At 37.4% G+C, this 20,247-nt stretch overlaps 1 protein-coding gene across 1 annotated transcript in view; it reads left to right on the top strand.

Moving 5' to 3' along the window:
* The window catches only part of LOC122732085 (heterogeneous nuclear ribonucleoprotein D-like), a 75,499-nt gene extending 58,442 nt beyond the window's left edge, over positions 1 to 17,057 (top strand). The window contains 2 exon segments of the mRNA XM_043972259.1: positions 16,093 to 16,140; positions 16,143 to 17,057. Of these exon segments, the coding sequence (XP_043828194.1) occupies positions 16,093 to 16,140; positions 16,143 to 16,876 (782 nt within the window). The 3' untranslated portion in view covers positions 16,877 to 17,057.
* The last annotated feature ends 3,190 nt before the right edge of the window (positions 17,058 to 20,247 follow it).

The following is a 20,247-nucleotide window of genomic DNA, read 5'->3' as shown; positions in this document are numbered from 1 at the left end:
TTTTCAACTGGTAGAAGAGTACAACTTTTGACTGTGGAGAGTTTTCATCACTAGACTTTTTAGCATTCAGAAAGTCAGAAGTAACATTAAAGAAAACGTGTTGAGGATAACCCAGAGTTAAAGATTATCAGAGTGTGGATGGCAAAAGTATAAGGAAACAAAGGATTCTAGGAGGAAGAATAATACCTTTAAGGAGATAAACTACTTATAAAGAATCAAGACTTTAAAAGGATTTAAAAAAGCTAAATCAGGGGCAGTAAACTAGGAAAACAGAGAAGGATGGAGTAGATCACAGTGAGGATGAGCAATAAATTTAGGAGGAATAGCATAGTAGAAGAGAGAGAAATATGGGAGATTGTGGTCAGAGAGGAGAATTTCAGAATTCAAAACCATATAAGGGTTACTACTTTGAGTAATGCTGAGGTCTAAGCTATGAGTGACTGAAGAAGAAAATAAATGAAGATCACTAGTGGAGTTTGGCAAACAGGAAGGACAATATGTTTGAAAGAACATCAGCAAAAAACGTTGAGTCAATAAGGATGAAGTCATGGTTTGGTGGGGAAAAGGTCCACAGTATAATAGGTACTGAACTCCTTTTTCTCTCCTTTAACATTGCTTCCAACTGAGTGTAAACCTTCATTGCCTCACACAATAGTTTAGGTAAGCCTTCTGTTTGGTTTCCCCGACTCAAGTCTCTCCCCACTACAATTTATCCTCCACAGCAACCAGAGTGATTTTCCTAAAGTGCAGTTCTGACTATGTAACACACTCCCCCTGCTCCATGCAGTCATTGTTTTGGTTGGTTTTACTTAAATGTTTTTCATTGTGACATGTAAGGATTCATGGGGAAGGAGTTATGGGTGAAAGACTATTATAAAAACAAGGGGCAGCAATAAAACTAATAAGTGTAAAACAGATAGATATAGATAATCACATATACTATTGGGTAAATCAGACTACATGAAACCTTGAGAATTCGTCTGACTGAATTCCGTTCTTTCAAATACCAGAACATCATTAGGTCATATAACTATAAATTGGGCAGGGACTTTAAAGATAGTCTAAGTCATTACCCTTATCTTATACTTAAGGAAACTGAGACCCAAGAGAAACTAAATTCCTAGTTATTAATAAAGTATAGACTAGAACCCAAATTCTTTCTGTTACTCTATACAGCTACCTTTGGGGTAGTTCAACCTTAGTCACTCCTAGGTATCTATCAAACACTACCTTTCTGAGTAGCAACTTTGAAAAAAAAATAAACTCATCATTTTCTTCTTGCCTCAATTATTGCTTTCTTACTCGAAAAAGAAAGCACAAAATTATTTCCAAAGGGTCTAAATCTTTTTTTGCTTTCAAAATATTCATGACAGCATAAACTCATAATGTCTGGTTTGTTGCAATATATGCCAACTTCCTGATTTAATATACTATATATCTGAGTGATCATGATTTATTTTAAAGATACCATAAATTTCCATGTATATGGAAAGCAAGCAATGAACTTTTTCAATCAATTAGTTTAAAGGAAAAGGAAATCTTTACAATAGTATAATTCTGCAATAAAGACAACATTTTTTTCCAAAATCTATATGATGCCAAAATTATGCCACACATTGGATGAGCCCATGATTTTTACCTATCACAAATAGAGTTAGCAGTGTATACTAGATTAAAGTAACTTGAGGGTGAGTAATAATTACTAGCATTTACATAGCACTTTAAGGTTTGCCAAGTGCTATAAAAGACCATTTCATTTTATCTTCACAACAACCTTGAGAGGTAGATGCTGTTATTATCCCTAATTTCTTGATGAAGAAATTGAGGCAGAGACACAGTAACACAGCTAGTAAGTATGAGACTGGTATTTTTGATGCCAAGGAAGGAAATGGTACTATTCCACCTGGAAGAGGGATGATTTAAGGGGAACAGTCTAGTAGAAGAAGTTTCACTCTTCTACAGCTTGGCTCCAAAGGACAAAAGTTAGAGACAAAGAAATTTTACGATAATTGACAGAAAAACTTCCTAACAGAGCTAGCCTGAAGAAAAATGGTCCATCTTAGGAGACAGTAGATTCTATCTCACTAAAAATCTTAGTTAAAAGGCAAAGCGGCCACTTATTGGGGATCTTGTAGAGGAGATTCCTGTGCATGTGCAAATCAGAATAGCTGGCTGGCCTCTAGGGGCCCTTCCAGTGCTGAAATCCTAGGGATTTTAGTCCCAACTCTGCCACTTACTATACTTTGAACAAAATATTTTACCACTTTGACTGACCTCATTTTTTTTTGGTGAGGCAATTGGGGTTAAGTGACTTGCCCAGGGTCACACAGCTAGTAGGTATTAAGTGTCTGAGGCTGGATTTGAACTCAGGTCCTCTTGACTCCAGGGCCAGTGCTCTATTCACTGTACCACCTAGCTGCCCCTGACCTGATCTTTAAAAATAAATAGTTCAGTGAAGTACAGGTATTTTGAAGTTATGAATGTTTTTTTTTACACTTTTAAATAAGTTTTATTGTATTTAAAATACACTCTCTTGCAAGTCAAACAAAAACAGGCTGTATTTGGCCCATGGGTCATAGTGTGCTGACCTCTGGACTAGATGGTACCTTTTCTGAGGTAACCTTCTAAATCGAATACCTTATGATTTCAAATTGAATTAAGGTATTAGAAATACTATTTCAGGGCAGCTAGGTGGCGCAGTGGATAGAGCACCGGCCCTGGAGTCAGGAGTACCTGAGTTCAAATCCGGCCTCAGACACTTAACACTTACTAGCTGTGTGACCCTGGGCAAGTCACTTAACCCCAATTGCCTCACTAAAAAAAAAAAAAAAAAAAAAGAAATACTATTTCAAAATATTAGAAGGCTGCATAACAAGAAACTTCAAGCCAAAAAGTTGTCTTGTGTCATTAAGTTATAATCAAACTTTTTAAATGTTATATTGTAGAATGTAGTGAGAAGCACTAAAGTTAGGTATCTCCAGAGATTCTTTTTTTGGTGAGGCAATTGGGGTTAAGTAAGTGTTAAGTGTCTGAGGTCGGATTTGAACTCAGGTACTCCTGACTCCAGGGCTGGTACTCTATCCACTGCACCACCTAGCTGCCCCTCTCCAGAGATTATTTTTCACAGAAAATAGAAAGCTGAATTCCCTGGGAGGCATATCAGGAAATTATATGCAGAAACACAATGAATGACCTTCATTTCCTTAAGTATATAAGTCTTTACTTAGTGAAGTTAACATTCAAAATAGCACTCAGACATGACTCATCACTAATGCTAGCTGAAAGCAGGATTCAAATCAAAAGAATCACATTCGCACAATGAAGGCCTGAAAAAAAAAAACGTAGCTACCAGCAGCAAGTTGCTTGTGACCTGGGGTAAGAGTAAGAGTAATGAATCTTTGTCAAATGCCAGAAGCAAGATAAAGGGCCAAAAGTGCAAAGTTGGAACTGCTTGGGGGGAGGGGGGGGGCGGGGGAGGAGAGGGGAGAGAGAACCATACTTGCAATTTCCTTGGAAAAAGGAATTCTTATCAAGGCAACTGCTTCTACCACTGCAGGCTAACACCTAGTCCACAATCTTAGAGACTGACCCCAGGGCTTGCACAGGTGAAGTGACCCTGACTTTCTTTGAGCCAAAAAACCAGCATGTGGGACTTGGGCCCAGCTTTTTAGCCACTATATCACATTTGCCTCGCCTAATGTCAGTATTTTTATGCACTTCCCTAAAATGTTCCAGGCATATGGAAATTTACATTTGGAGGTATCTATGGAGTTGATGATGTAAATGGCATCAGTCTTTAAATCATGTCCTCTCCTGTTCCAAAACATAGCTCTGGCACCACCACCTTCCTGAAAACCTCTTCTGATCCTCCCAATTATTACTAATCTCTCCTTGTTAAAATTGCAATGGAATTATTTTGCATGGACATCGTTTATTCATCTATGTACATATTAATATCATAGCCCCTCAGTACAATGTAAGCTTGAAGGCAGATTGTTTCAATTCTAAGTCCCTACTGCTTAGCCCAGCATCTTGATCAAAAGAAGTGCTTAATTTGTATTGAATTGTTTGAAAATAAACCTAAGAACTTGGTATTTCCTACTTTTGGACATTTGATTAGTTAATAGAGTCAGAATGGTGTCATAGAAAGAGTTCTGGGAAAGAAAAAGAGGTTTAGTTCCCAGCTTTGCCATTTGGCAGTTGTGTGACCCTTGGACATATCATGTAATTTATCTGAGCTTCTTCAGTTTCCTCTTCCATAAAATGGGAATAACACTATTCACTACCTTTCTTCTCATGGATCAAATTAGGTAACATAAAACTATGTAGCCATAAAATGATATATTATATATTAGTTATTAGTAGAGAAAAGTGGTTCTTAATTTAAATTTCAGCTCCACTACTTTAAAAGTGAGAGGATTTTTTTCCCCCTCCTTTGAGTTTAAATTAAATACTGGCCTTTCCAATATACTAGGTTTTTCCTGGTTCTGAAAAGACCTAGTGAAGTTTTGAAATGCTCCCACAATCCAAATAGCTCCCTTAAGACAATTCAATAAGTACAAATGATTTTTCAAAATCTTCTGGCAGATTCATAATGCTCTGAATGTTCTTCACTAACAAATTTCCATGGCTTCTGTGAGAGCAATGCTGTCCTCTATTATGTTGTCTCCAGTGCTTTAATGGCTATTCCCAACTGACTTTTCATCCAAGCATATTCTTTTGTTTCTTTTTTCTTTTCTGTGATCTTCAAGTTAGAGAAGTTTATTTATGCAGAAGAGATGGTTAACCTCAAGTTTCTTCAAAACTCCACTGCATGGAACTTCACAATGACTCTTGGAAGAAACAATAATTGAAGCATCCATTAATGGTAACCTCTTAAGAAGAATTACATGTTCCTTGTGGAGATTAAGTTTACACAGAAAATAACAAAATGTTACAGCTGGAAAGAAAGTAAATGCTCATGAGTCCAGTGCCTTCATTAATAAATGAGGGAGCTGAGGTGCAAAGAACTAATATGTCACCTCTGATGTTATACAGTACAATGAGAGAGCTAAGACTCCAGCATAGCTCTCCCAATCTACCTTTCCACTTTACCATGGAATACAAGAACACACTCAGAGAGAATCTATTTACCCTGTGTATTAATGATATAACCTACCCATTTACTAGAGAATGTCACTAAAGTATACTTTCCTGGTATTTGTTTTAGGGCAGAGAGACTGAGTGAAAGAGGCCAGAAATATGTAACAGAAATAGCTACAGACTGTGAATCAGGAGACCCGGCTTCTGACACTTAAGACCTGTGTAACAAGTCTTTTGACCTCTATGGAACCAATTTCTCCATCTGCAAAGTGGGACTCATTCAAGACCCAGCTTTACCATGAATTAGTTTATGGCCTTAGGGAAATCATTTAACCTTTTTACTCTCAGCCTCAGTTTTTTCATATATAAAATGGGAAGATGAGACTAGATCACCTTTAAAGTTCCTTATAGCTCTAATAGGGCTATATCCACCTCAGAAACTAATGTGAGGAAAGCATTTTATGACATGTGAAATACTATTAAATGTGGTGGTGGTGGTGGTGGTGGTGTTGTTATTGAGAAGCCCACAAAGTCAATTAAAAATATAAGAACACAGTACAAGTTTTCTAAATGTTTCATCTTAAGGTTTCTTAGTCATGAATGACTTCCATCCAGGGATTCATATTCAACCCTAGTAGAACCATTGGACTAGATGACCTTCTAAGTTATCTTCTAGCTCGAAATATGTGATTCTTTATCATTTCATTGATGTAAGGAACTGCCAGTAAGGAAACGCTACCAGGCAGGTTAGCATCTACTCTATAATGCATAGTTTTAGAAAGGTTTCTGAGACACCTAGAAGTGATTTGCCCATAGTCACATAGCCAAAACATATCAGAAATATGACTTGAACCCAAGCCTACCCAACTCTTAGGCGGGCTTTCTGTGTACTATGTATGCCATACTAACTCTCACAGTATTTTAGATGTTAGTAATAAAAAATAATAATAGTTCACATTTATATCATACTTTAAGGCTTCTAAAATACTTTAATACATTATCTCATTTAATCTTTTCCTCAACCCTATGAGGTGGATGCTCTGAACTATTCCTGTTTCATAGATGAGGAAACTGAAGTTGAGAGTGTAGTAACTTGTCCAGGATGGCAAAGCCAAGTGTCTGAGTCAAGATTCAAATTCAAATCTTCCTGACTCCATCTCCAACACTCTATCCACCTCATCCTGCAACTGCCTAGTTGCTTAGATAATTTAAACACCTGCTAAATTAACCATATGAATGGAACTGTAATTATTAGATATACTAGACTGTTTCCTGGAGATAACTGTTTATTTCAAATTACTGCCTTAGAGGAAAATAATCTATAATTTATGTGTATATTTGTATATGTATATATAATATATGTGTATGTATTTTTCCATGTGTGTATGTATGTATTTCCATGTATGTGTGTATATATATTTCTGTATACACACATAAATATGTGTATTTTTTAACTTAACTGCTTGAATGCTACCCATGCTTCAGTTTTTTCATATAAAAGCATCATCCATTTTCCTTTGGTGCCCCACTTTTCTATTCCTTTTACTCATTATGAAATGTATTCATTTCACAGATCTTTTCGTTTAACAGGTATTCACTTCAGTGGTCTCTTCTGGAATAGGTTTTCTACTAGCAAGGTCATTCTTAGTATTGAGTAGTGTCTTTCAAGCTAAAAAGAAAATTGGTAGATAATAAACATTCTCCATGCACTTTAATGCTAGGAGAGCAATCTGTAAAATAAGACAGACTGTGCTTTAAAGCAGAGCATTAAATTGCTTTGCAGGTTTGCAGTGTTGCACCTGGTATGACAAAATGTGTGAAATTTCAAAGCCTCTCTTGGGGGCAGGGGGAGTGGGGTAAGGGGGCAGGAGTCTATCTGTCTTTGACAAGCTACATTCCTTAGCACCTGCTGCTAGCATTGCATGTGTAAAAAGAGAATTCTCAGTATAATGTCCTACCTTTTTTGCCAAGACTAGAAGAGCTTGTTTGATTGACAGACTACATGTAAGTTGTATTAAGAGATCTTGACATGTGAAAATTCCAGATTTGATTTTAAAGATACATTAGTAGCTCCTCCACTGAAGTTCTACTCAGACACCTCACTCACTCACTCATCCTGGCATGGAGATGGATCCTGAAGATTCAATGTATGTGTGCTGTTCTAACAGGTCCACCATTCCTCAGCTTGAAAGGCTTCAAGTATCACACAACCAAGTGGCAGTATGCCTGGCACACATAAAACAGCCTCGCTATTTGTAGACAGGCTCTTCGACAAAGTTGGATACTAGATGATTGACTCATATTGCCACAGCTACTCAAAGATTATCTAGTAAGGTATGGACAACATGATCTGCATGCACAGAGAGAAAGAGTAAGTCCACAGATCAAAAACCCCTTTAGAATACAGTGCCAGATTTGGAAGGAAGACCTGAGTTCAAATTCCACTTTGTGACCCTGAGGAGGTTACCTGAATGTGCTCAGCCTCAGTTCCTCATCTGCAAAATGGAATGATAAAGGGATTTATCTATAGTATGCCTACATTAATATGTGATGACCCACTTTGAAAAAGAATCCTTTTTAATTGCAAGGTTATAAGATATGGTAATTTATACAAATTAAATGGACAGGCAAGTTTCTAAGAACATACCTACTACTGTCGAATATTACTTCAGAGTTGCTTCAGTTCAAATTTGTTCTAGGCTTTCCCATTTGGATGGGCAGGAAATAACTTCAAACCCTGACACATCACAAACCATGCCCTTTTTATTAAAGCAACCAGTATTTAGTACTATGTGTCTCCCGCACTCTCACATACATACCAGGGAGTTCAATGCCTTTTTTTTCAACCAGAAAAATGCTCCATTAAAGGATCCTAAGCCACTGGGTATCTCTGAGGCTTAATTCACACAGAGTTCATAAGTTTTAATAGTGAGCATAGTCAACTCCCCTATATGAAAAAAGTCCATATTATTGTGATTTTTAATATTTGACTAAATGTTGATAAGGTTAAACTTAATTTCTCTATCATTTGATAGTCTATGTTTGAAAATGACCCATTTTTAGCATTTGCTTTACACAAGCTCTCTCTTCTAGGAATGTGAGATACATAAATACATACACACATGCATACATGTGTATATGTATGTTTATGTGTGTATATATGCATACACATATACACACACACACACATATATATATATATATACATATATTGAGTTTTTTCTTGCTTAATCCCATTTCAATCAGCTTTCAGTATACATTGTTGGAAAGATAAAGCTTCAACTCACTAACACATGCAATTTACAACACTAATGCTTGGGTGGACATTTTTTTCTTTAAATTATTTTTTTTACAAAACACCACATTCTACTATGTATTTTGAAAAGCAAGCTAGAGCTAGCCACCAGTCCTGTTATCAGCCAGAAACTTGATGACATGAGTCCCATCTGCCCCAATGCATTCACTGTGTCACACAAACTGTCTTTTCACTTTCTCCTCACTGTTAATTCATCCAGTGTGCTTAGAGTTTCATTCATCCCAGTAGTCTTCTTGTTCAGTTGTATTAGCACCTTTCAATTTTTTCTCTCATAGAAGAAAAGAAAGAAACAGGGACATGATTCTTGACATCAGAAGTTTCACTGCATATCCCTTTGCCTCTCACTTTCTATGTGTCTCTCCTTCTCCCTCTCTCTCTCCCACACTATTCCTCCCTTTCCCTTCTCCTTTTTCCTCTCCCTTTCCTTATTCCTCTCAATGGTAATGATAGGTGAAAAGGAAAACAAGTTATAACTACTAAAATTTTGAGGCCATCTCTTCATGCTATGTTGTTCAATTGTGGCCTAATATTATTATTATGTCACATACATTTTTCTTATTTACTTTATTTTCATTTTCAGTATGGTTTTAAAATTCCTCCACAATCAAACTTACTTTCTATTATTAAAGTCTGTTTTTCTTTAAGACATATGCATGTTACTCTTGGAAGTAATAATTTCTAACTTTTATATAGAGCAGAGGTTCTCTAAGTATGGTCCAGGGAACCCTGGAGGTCCCTGAGAACTTTTCAGGGGATTTCCAAGGTCAAAACTATTTTCATAATAATGCTGAGATATTCTAATTTCTAATACAGTAAATATTAATAGATGTAATCCAGAGGAACAAAAGAACAAAAGCTCTGAGAGATGGGGAGGAAGTCCTTAATCATTATTAACAGTGTAAGAGGTTCCTGAAACCAAAAAGTTTGAGAATCACACATATGGAACTTTCTTTACAACAATCCTAAGACACAGGTGGTCCTAATGTTATTCCTGTTTTATGCATGAAGAAATTGAGGCTCAGACAGGTTACATAGGTCACCCAAGGTTACACATCTATTAAGTGTCAGAGCCAAGATTCTAGCATACTTCTATCGGACCAGTATTCTTGCCAACATACCATGTAAGCAGTAATATAGGACAAATTCAGGAAATGACCTTCTTTTATTTGTACTTCTAGTTTGAAATGTGATTTCTAAGCTTAAATAAATGTTTTGATTAGATACTTAGAAGCAGAAGGAGCCTTAAGGATTATCTAGTCAATGCCCTTTATTTTACAGGAAACTGAAGTCATAAAAGTCCAAGGTTCCATGGTAAGGAAATAGCAAGGCCAAGACTAGAACTTAGGCCATGTGACTCTTAGTCTAGTATTCTTTGCACCATATCAATCAGGAATACTAAATAGATGAAATAGAAATCCACTTCAAATAAATTATCATTTTAAACGTCCAAAGCTTTATTGAACAGGGTAGTTTTAGGAAAAAAAAAAGATGGTTCCAAATTCTTTCAAGCCCTTGGAATGAAAAGCTATACTTGGGAATGAATGGACATGGTCGTACGTGTGCGCGCGTGCGCACACACACACACACACACACACACAAATAAATGCAATGTGTGCACATATACATAACTACTACAAGTAGAACTGTTACATTAAAAACATATGTATGTATGTGTGTATTTGGATTGGACCTTTGATTTTATTGTTTCAGAGAGAAAACTCCCATTGCCAAGGCAGACTGGCATCTGTTCTGCATCTTTCAGATATAGGATTTGCATCCTAGTTAGGATTTAAATGACCTGTTAGTGAATTCATTGGTATAAGGAATCTCTACCATTACAGATCTTCACCTTCTTTGAAGTTTGTCCTAGATCATTTCTGGGAGCCCTGTGAGGGTAAGTCACAGACAGAATCACACAATCAGTATGTATCAGAAGCAACCCTTGAACCTGGGTCTTTCAGATTCTGAAACCAATTCTCAGCTTCTATACTATGCTAACTCTGAATGGCATACACAAAATATAGCATATGTCTATAATGAAATATTATTGTGCTATCAGGAATGACAAATTTGAATTTAGATGAGCATAGGAAAACAAATAAAATGATATGGAAAAGAAAGCCAAGCTAAAAGAACATACAATAACAATGTAAATCATCAACTTGAGAGATAGTAAAATTGACCAATTATGATTAATTTTAGTACCATACTGATTAAGAAATACATTCTTCTGCTCTGTTAACAACTGATTCACTTTTAAGGAGTGTATTTCATGACAGAGGTTCTTGGAGGGGAGGGGAGGAAAGTGTCTGCTGCATCAAAATAACAGTAGTTTTTGTTGCTGTTTTTTTAAAGAAAAAAATTACATTTACCCAAAGTACTTTGCATAAGATAATGCTTTTAAGAAGAAAACAATGTAATAGTGTAAGGAATGTTACTTGCCCCAAGGAGCTCATAATGTTATGGAGACAAAATGACACAAATTAGAATACTTTAGTGTATAATTGAACTCTTTGGCTATAGACTATAGGCCATAAGTATAATAGGAATTTGAAGGAACGGTACAACAAGGACTAAAGCATTCAACAAAGGGTCACGGTGGAAGCGATTTTTGAGAGGGAATTTGTAAAATGGATAAAGTTTGGATATGTGGAAAAGAGAGGGCATTCCAGAGAGAGGGAAAAATGAGTCAAGGAAAAAAGGGAAAAAATGTTTATGTAATATTTTTCATAGGGCACTTATAGGGACAGGTCTCATCAAAGCAGAGGATGTGTTCTTGAGTTAAATGGAAAACAGGTTTAGTTAAATTCACATTAGAGAGGAACTGACGTAAGACATGTGGAATCATAGCAGTAATTTTTTGCTGAAAAGTCCTAGAACCTTCAAGTAGTCATTCAGTTGAATACATTTATGTTGCCTTTGGGAAATAATCTGACACTGTAGGACAGCTACCCTCTTGGGTTGTACATCGCCATTTCCAAAGGAATGGTAATGCATATGCTGTGTCCATTATAGAACCTGAATTTCATCACTCTGCATTCTGGAGAAATGTGCAATCCAACCATAATCTCAATATTTTAAATAATGAAACTCTTTGTGAGGAAACAAGACTGTATCTGTAAGAGAGAATAAAGCAATTCATACCCAGGAAAATGCATTGACTACAGTTTTGCACTGTACAGAATAGAGAGTGAGTTGAAAGTATTGTGAAGGTTTTCCAAACATTAGATAGAAGCTATGAATCAGTTGTATAAATCTTTGTAAAAATATAATTAAATGGTGAAAGCAGTTGAAATTAATGTTTAGGCAGAATCTTCTTTCTAGCACATATCTGGCTTGCTATTGTCATGGAAATTGTTACTAATGAAAGAGGTACACAGAACATAGGAGCTCCATGTAAATGATAGTGTTGCAGAGGGGAAGTATGTTGTTATTTAAGCTTTGGAAGAAATGCTGTTCATGGGTGTAAATACTTCAAATTATCACCTGGTTTGTTTGTTAGAAAGGAATAGATTGCATGCTGCTTGGAACAAACCTAAGTGGTATTATGATTCTAACACCTACGCTCTGAAAAACAAATCCTTAAAAATTTCCACCTGAAATGCTGCTTCTTTGTAATCAGAAGGATCTAAGCATATCATATATCTATGTGGTAGTAGCCAAAACAAAATTCAGGATGTCCAGAAGTGATGAAAGAACTAAAATGCTTCCCTTGTTTCTAATTTTGGAAACTAGGACTGATCATCTGTTTTGTTTTCTTGTGACTGTTGCTTTGGCCCTGGAACAGAAACATAGCCTCTTGAAAAAAACTGGACATGAATTTATTATTACTATCCCAAAATCTGACTAAATATATGCTTGAAAGAAATGAAGAACTAGATAAAATCATGCTGAGCACTGTTAGAAAGTGGTGTTTCTTCTAATTTTCTTTTCTTCCCTTAATTAAAGTTGAACTCTCTTTAGTGATTAGGGATCCCATTTAAAAGGAATTTCAGGGGCAGTTAGGTGGTGCAGTGTATAGAGCACCGGCCCTGGAGTCAGGAGGACCTGAGTTCAAATCCAGCCTCAGAAACTTGCCACTTACTAGCTATGTGACCCTGGGCAAGTCACTTAACCTCAACTGCCTCGCCAAAAAAAAAAAAAAGGAACTTCAGTGTTTGGAAGCTTTAGGCAATCAACACAATGTCATTTGCTAATGGGACTATCATATTCTTTTCTTTCTAAATACTATATCTCTATTATTTAAATATTAATTTTGTAGCTACATTAATGCTGACTCATTAAATTTAAATTCTACTAAAACCTTCTGCTCTTGATCAAATGAACTGCTAAATGGTACCTCTTCCTTCATATGTTTGGATTGTTGATGTTTTTGCTCCTTAGTTTAAAATGTTAATTTTATTCCTCCATTAAATTACATTTATTTCACTTGAAGGTAAAGATGACTTTATTCTTGTCTTTGTATTCCCAGCACCTCTCACTGTCTAGCACATAAGAGGCAGTCAATAAATATATGCAATAATCAACTCTATCTTTGATTATTTCATACTACTTATCATTAATTTCTTGTTAATGATGTGTTGTAGCCTACTCACGTTCACTACATGCTTTCCATTGCCCCTTGGGTGATGCTCACCTTCAATCCTTCCAACACTATAGTGTTCCAGTACTGACTCTTAGCCAGAAAGCATTAGTGGAAGGATACTGGCAGTAGGGTATGAATGGCAATAGATTTTGCAAGAACAATTTTATGTCCTTTTGTTTCTATAGTCTTTTTTGTTTTTTGTGGGGCAATGAGGGTTAAGAGACTTGCCCAGAGTCACACAGCTAGTAAGTTTCAAGTGTCTGAGGCTGTATTTGAACTCAGGTCCTCCTGAATCCAGGTTGAGTGTTTTATCCACTGTGCCATTGAGCTGCCCCCTCTATAGTCTGTTTTTTTTGTTTTTGTTTTTGTTTTTTTGCAGGGCAATGAGGGTTAAGTGACTTGCCCAGGGTCACACAGCTAGTAAGTGTCAAGTGTCTGAGGCTGTATTTGAACTCAGGTCCTCCTGAATCCAGGGCCGGTGCTTCATCTACTGCGCCACCTAGCTGCCCCCCTACAATGTATTATTAAAAGACTATAGAGGGGCAGCTAGATGGCGCAGTAGATGAAGCACCGGCCCTGGATTCAGGAGGACCTGAGTTCAAATACAGCCTCAGACACTTGACACTTACTAGCTGTGTGACCCTGGGCAAGTCACTTAACCCCCATGGTCCCACCCCCCAAAAAAATTATAATAATACATTTTAAGACATTCTCCAATATGGTACTCACAAATAGGAATCATTGTAAGTTATTCTAAAAAAAAAAACAAAAAACCTTTGAAAATGGACAAAATGCAAAAATAGGACAAGCTCAGATATATTTATAAGTATAAAGCTTACTTATTCCTTTAACACATAATTATACTTGCATTTTTCCTAAAACCTCTTAAAGTCGCCTATGAAAATGGAGGCTTCTATAAACTCTTAGGTCTATGACACAGGATAAAAATAGTTTCTCATGAGTTTGAGTCTTCACAGGCCTTTGTCTAGTTAAATATGAGGCTGGGTTTGCAAACAATAAAGAACATCATGGAGATAGAATGTAATGTAGGGAAAGTTTAGGCATGAGTGCCCATACAGATAATACTATGAATATAGGAATTAGTCTTCAATGTATTCCACTTTAGAGGCTCACCATTTAAAGTATGCATTCCTAGAAGTGGAAATCACTTTTGTAAACGACTTTAGAATTGGTTTAGTCCAGTGGAAAATATTGAGATTATTATCCAGTAGAAATACTGCTGATTGAAGTGACTATTTTTTTTTTAAAGTAGGGGCAAAACCAATTCTGGGGTCTATGTTTTAACTGCCAAAGTCATACTTCAGTTATCTTTTAACCTTTTATAGTTGCCTGAGAACTGCAAAATTTACTGAGAACTGATTCCCACCCAGTCCCCTCTTTCCCAGGCAAATGAATTGCATGGGGCTGACAGTCTTTGTCATTTCCAGACTCTTGATGGACTTCTGGACCTTCCCCCAAGCAACTTATCCTCTCCCAATGTTCCCCAACTTACTCCCTGGACTTTATGTTATTATGTAAAAAGGGTCCACCTACATTAAGTAGTTTCTATTCAGAGTCAGTAACGCCTATACTTAACTTAGGAGCAGTTCTGTTATTTCTTTTGTCAAAGGTTCCTTTACATTAATTAGCTATATGTCACTCTGGAGCAATCTTTTGGTCCCCTTTTTGTTCTGTTACCCCATTAAAAACCCTGTCCTCTGTTCCCATCTTTGGGTATTCCTAGCTTCTGAGTTTTGTGATACCAGGAGCTATAGTTCCTCTGCCCCGATTAAAGACCTTATTTTCTCCTATATTGATTGTTTCCTTAATTTCCAGGTTAACATGCCATCCAGTGTTGAAACAGGATAACCCCACATCAATGTTCAGGTATATTCATGTATCAATAAATGTTCTTTTGGCTGACTTTAAATCAATCAGCTTTGCCACACTGTATCTAGGAATACTTGTACAAATGGCTACTGCCTATACCTTTATTTTCATTTTATATTCAGTCTGAAAGTGTCTAATGGGCCCTTTCTGGGTCTCTCAATTACATAAGGACAATGATGCAAATAGGCAATAAATCCTTGGTTCACCAAATGTGAAAGTCTCCTGCACAGGGGTTATATTTGGCAGGGGAGAGAGGAGCAGGGGCTTGGAGGTATGACAGGACCAATATCCACTAATATCTAGTGCAAATTAGTGCTGTATTATGAATTAGGATAGAACTAATCCCTGGAACCCATCATAAGAACCCTCAGATTTGAAGTCTAATCAACAAATAGTTGACTCTCTGAGATTCATTAAAAATTACGTGTAACAGAACTAGAAAAAGATTAATTCTAAATCAGACCGGATTGACAAAAATAAATCTTGAATTCTTTGAATTCTTTTTGTGTGTGTGTGTGTGAGGCAATTGGGGTTAAGTGACTTGCCCAGGGTCACACAGCTAGTAATTGTTAAGTGTCTGAGGCTGTATTTGAAGTCAGGTCCTCCTGAATCCAGGGCCGGTGCTCTATCCACTGCACCATAAATCTTTAATTCTAAGGCTCTAAATACCTCATGGTGATGGACACAGTAGTATAATGTGTGTCCTATTCAAATTTATCCCATGAGTTTACTACAACTTGGAACTGGAATTGCTTTGTACATGGAAAACACGGTGAGTTGTCAAGGTCACATAGCTATGAAGTGTCTGTGGTCAAATATGAACTCAGGTTTTCTGGGCTCCAGGCCCAATGCTCTATCCCCTGTGCCACAATTCAAATGAAAACAGAATATTTATTTTACTGGACTGAAAGCTCAATACCAGTGTCTTTTGGCTGATTTATTTTTTCAACTTATTTTCATTATTTTGTGAGTTAGTATTGCCCATGTATTTTAGTTATCTTTATGTTCCAGTTTTATAAGTGAGTTTGTATGCCAGGATATGTGGCTTAGTGGATAGAGTGCCAGGCCAGGAGTCAAGAAGACTTATCTCCCTAAATTTAATCTGGCCTCAGACAGTTCTAGCTGTGTGATCCTGGGCAAGTAACAACCCCATTTGCTTCAGTTTCATCATCTATAAGGTGAATTGGAAATGGCAAACCATTCTAGTATCTTTGCTAAGAAAACACCAAATGGCTCTTCCGCCGCCTGCCCCCGGCAGCCAGCCCCGCCACCATGACGTGAACGAGTACAGCAACATGGAGGAGTTCTCCGAGGGCTCCAAGATCAACGCGAGCAAGAACCAGCAGGACAACGGTAAGATGTTTATTGGGGGGCTGAGCTGGGACACGAGCAAGAAGGACCTGACCGAGTACCTGTCGCGCTTCGGGGAGGTGGTGGACTGCAGCATCAAGACGGACCCCGTCACGGGCAGATCGCGCGGCTTCGGCTTCGTGCTCTTCAAGGACGCCGCCAGCGTGGACAAGGCCCTGGAGCTCAAAGAACACAAGCTGGACGGCAAGTTGATAGACCCCAAGAGGGCCAAAGCTCTGAAGGGGAAGGAGCCCCCCAAAAAGGTGTTTGTCGGCGGCCTGAGCCCGGACACGTCCGAGGAGCAAATCAAGGAGTATTTCGGAGCCTTCGGAGAGATCGAGAACATCGAGCTTCCCACGGACACCAAGACGAACGAGAGAAGAGGGTTTTGTTTTATCACCTACACAGACGAGGAGCCGGTAAAGAAACTGCTAGAGAACAGATACCACCAGATCGGCTCCGGGAAGTGTGAGATCAAAGTTGCCCAGCCCAAAGAGGTACACAGGCAGCCGCAGCAGCAGCAGAAAGGAGGGAGGGGCGCTGCGGCTGGCGGACGAGGTGGGACTAGGGGGCATGGCCGAGGTCAACAAAGCACTTATGGCAAAGCATCCCGAGGGGGTGGTAATCACCAAAACAATGACCAGCCATATTAAAGGAGGACACAGAGAAAACAGGTGCAGTTGTTACAACAGCCTATCTTGCAGGATGACGACATTGAATGGAGAATGGTCTTCTATTGATCTGAGATGACTATTTTGTAAAAGACTTTTAGTGTACATGACACAACTGTGTCCAATTGTATATAGCTCCGATTTAGTTTTCTTGTTTTTGCTTTGTCCTTTGCCATCTGTGTTATGACAAATGTGGATTTGTGTTTATACAAATTTTATTTGTATAATTTCATGTTAAATGATTCTCAAAAATAAATTACTTGTGATTGTTAAAAAAAAAAAAGAAAACACCAAATGGGGTCACAAAGAGTCAGACATGACTGAAAAATGACTGAACAAAGTATGTGACTTAAGAAACCCATAGTTAAAATCAATTCTGTTTAGAAGATTCATTTAAGTGAGTTTAAAGCATCACACTGAGCACAAGTATCAGTAAAAAGAAAAAAGTCTATAGAAAATGAAATAACATAGACTGATTTAAATATGAAATAGGGAAGTTGAATGTGAATGAAATAGGAAAGCAGTAGAAAATTCTGGGATACTTATGAGGCACCAAAGCATTGTGAAAAGTTCATTGAATTTGGAGTCAGAATATTTTGGTTTAAAATTGGCTCAGACACTTAAAACATGTGAGGTTAGAGCAAAAATGGCCTAGGCATTTACAAGGGCCTTCATGACAACACACTAGATTTTGTAATATAGTGAAGTAGATGGGGAAAATGTCACAGAGGCCAGAAATCCCCTAAACTGTACCAAGATAGCTCACATCCCATGAAAGTCTCTGACATGAATTATATCTTGGGGGTTTATATGTATGTTAGGACTAATATCTACGAGGGTTCCTTTCTACTCCCCACATCATGGGTTAGATGAGTTTTCCCCTACAAGGCAACAAAGCTGTCTTCAGTACAAGCTGTTCCACTATAACTTAACTTATGTGTTCCTAAAAATCACCATTATGCAAAATCACCCAATAAAATCCACCGAGCTAATGGGGAAAATGGAGTTAGGGGCACAACACTCAAAAAACTTTGCCAGTGACACATAAAAAAAAATAGTAAAATAGGAACCTAATAAAAATGGTAGCAGTTTTATAGAAGCTTTATATAGACACATTAAAAAAAACAGGAACTTAATTTTTTTTAAAAGTACAGTTTTATGCATGCTAATTAGTTTAGAAATAAATCCTACAATAAATAGTGGTTGGCCTACAACCTGGCTGCATAAGCTAGTTAGGAAGGCCTACTACTCTGTAGGCCATGATGGAATGAGGTAGAAATAAGGTGGAAATGGGCTTGGGATAGACCAGCTCTTCTGCTTCCTAACATCAACTGATTTGGAAAAAAAAATTGTATTTTTAAAACATAAATTATAGCAAAACTAACCATACACCAAGGGGTGTAGCAAGGTTCAAACTCTACCACCCCTCATACAGTATCTTGGTAGCTTCTGACTTTGTTAAAATGCTTCATGGTCACCTAAAAAAAATAAAAAGATTCATCCACATTGGGCCAGAGCCCTTTAGACTTGACAGATATGTCAAGACCTCTTTATTCATTACATCCTGACCTGCTGACAATATGAGTATCCCTGGGGCACAATCTTGTGCCTAAAAATATGGGTCTAAAATTTAAATTGACTTTGGCATTTACAGTAGTACTCTCATAAAAGAGGCATTGTCCTGTTGTGTGTTGTTCTATAGAGTATGAGAAAAAATGATAAATATTGAAATAAGAATAAACCCTCACAAAAAATTATGATATGGAAGAAACCTATAGCCTGTGCTAAGAATACCACAGAAAAACCTCAAGAGATTTCTGTGGACCAGTAACATCAAACTCAAATAGAGAAGCCATTAACAATTATGTAAGAACTGTCTATTGCTGCATTTTGACTTAGAAAACTACAAAATTAACACTATCTGTGCTTTTTTTCAATTTTGTTAGACTTTTCTTAGTTACATTTTTTTTTAAATGTTGTCTCCAAATTTATTGACCTGTCCCTTTTTTTTTTTTTTTTGGTCGGGCAATGGGGGTTAAGTGACTTGCCCAGGGTCACACAGCTAGTAACTGTCAAGTGTCTGAGACTGGATTTGAACTCAGGTCCTCCTGTATCCAGGGCCGATGCTTTATCCACTACGCCACCTAGCTGCCCCTCCTAGTTACATTTTAATCTGGTTCAGCTGGTAGTGTTATGGGACCAGAGTGTAACCCCTGTGTGTATTTGATGCCTCTGCTGTCCATTTTCTAAGTAACTGCAAAATACTGCATAAAAACAGAAGACCTAAGAGTAAAACTGAAAAAGAACAGATCCCAATTCTGGCAAGTATGAAAAACAGGGAAAAATCTTCAGTGGCCTCCATATATTGTGTGCAACATTTCCATTTCTGCCATGGACCAGTAATAGCTACCTCTGCTCAAAATACAAGTTCTTCTCCCTCTTGAAAGAGTATGGGTTCAAGGAATGCTTCTATATTATCCAAATTATAAGAAAAGTAAAATGTTTCCTTTAAAATAGGGGAGAGAGACTACTAAAAAAAAAAGCAGGAGAACAGAAAATGGAAAAAACACAGATGAATTCTGAACTATATCAAAAAGCTGGTGGAAGGAAAAATAAGACACAAAGGAGAAAGAAAAGGACCACTTTTCCAGAAGAGCAAACTGAAAAGAGGCAAAAGACAATGTATGTCCTCAGGTTGACTTAGGACATGATCCTTAAAGAAAACAAAAGATTCTAAGAAATGAAGCTCAAAAGAAAAGGCATTCTAGGCATAGTGGAGAGACAGGACAAAGCCACAGGGGTAGGTGACTGAGTGTTCTGTTTAAGGAGCAATGAAAGGCCAGTTTGGCTAGACTGCTGTATTTGTGAAGGCATAGGCTTAGAAAGGTGGATTGATGAAATGTGAAACAGAATAGTTTATATTTAACCCTTCAAGTAATAGAAACCTACTGGAGTTTATTGAGCAGAGAAGTGACACTGGTCAAATTTGCACTATAGGAAAATCAACTTATTGAGAAAGATTTGGTCTAGGGTGATCAATTAGGAGGCTATTACAATATTCCAGGCAAGAGGCAATGAGGGTGTGAGCTACATTAGCTGTCTCTCAACAAACTATGTTAAGAGTGTGGGGACCAATTTTTAATTGGGGAGTGTTAGCTAAGCAGCTCGCCGCAATATTGGGGAAAGGAAGGAGACCAGCAGCCTCCCTCAAAACAGAACAGGAGTTATTTTAACAAGAAAGAATTAAAAAAAAAAAAAACACAAAAAGGATCAGTAGGATCAAGGGAAAGGAAATAAAATGGGGAAAGGGAAACTATACAACGTGAAAAAACACCACCGCCCAGGAATCAGCT

The sequence above is a fragment of the Dromiciops gliroides genome, chromosome 6 (genome assembly GCF_019393635.1).
Source record: "Dromiciops gliroides isolate mDroGli1 chromosome 6, mDroGli1.pri, whole genome shotgun sequence".
NCBI classification, from domain to species: Eukaryota; Metazoa; Chordata; class Mammalia; order Microbiotheria; family Microbiotheriidae; genus Dromiciops; species Dromiciops gliroides.
The sequence above is the reverse complement of the archived record's forward strand: the minus strand, read 5'-3'. Positions and strand labels throughout refer to the sequence as shown.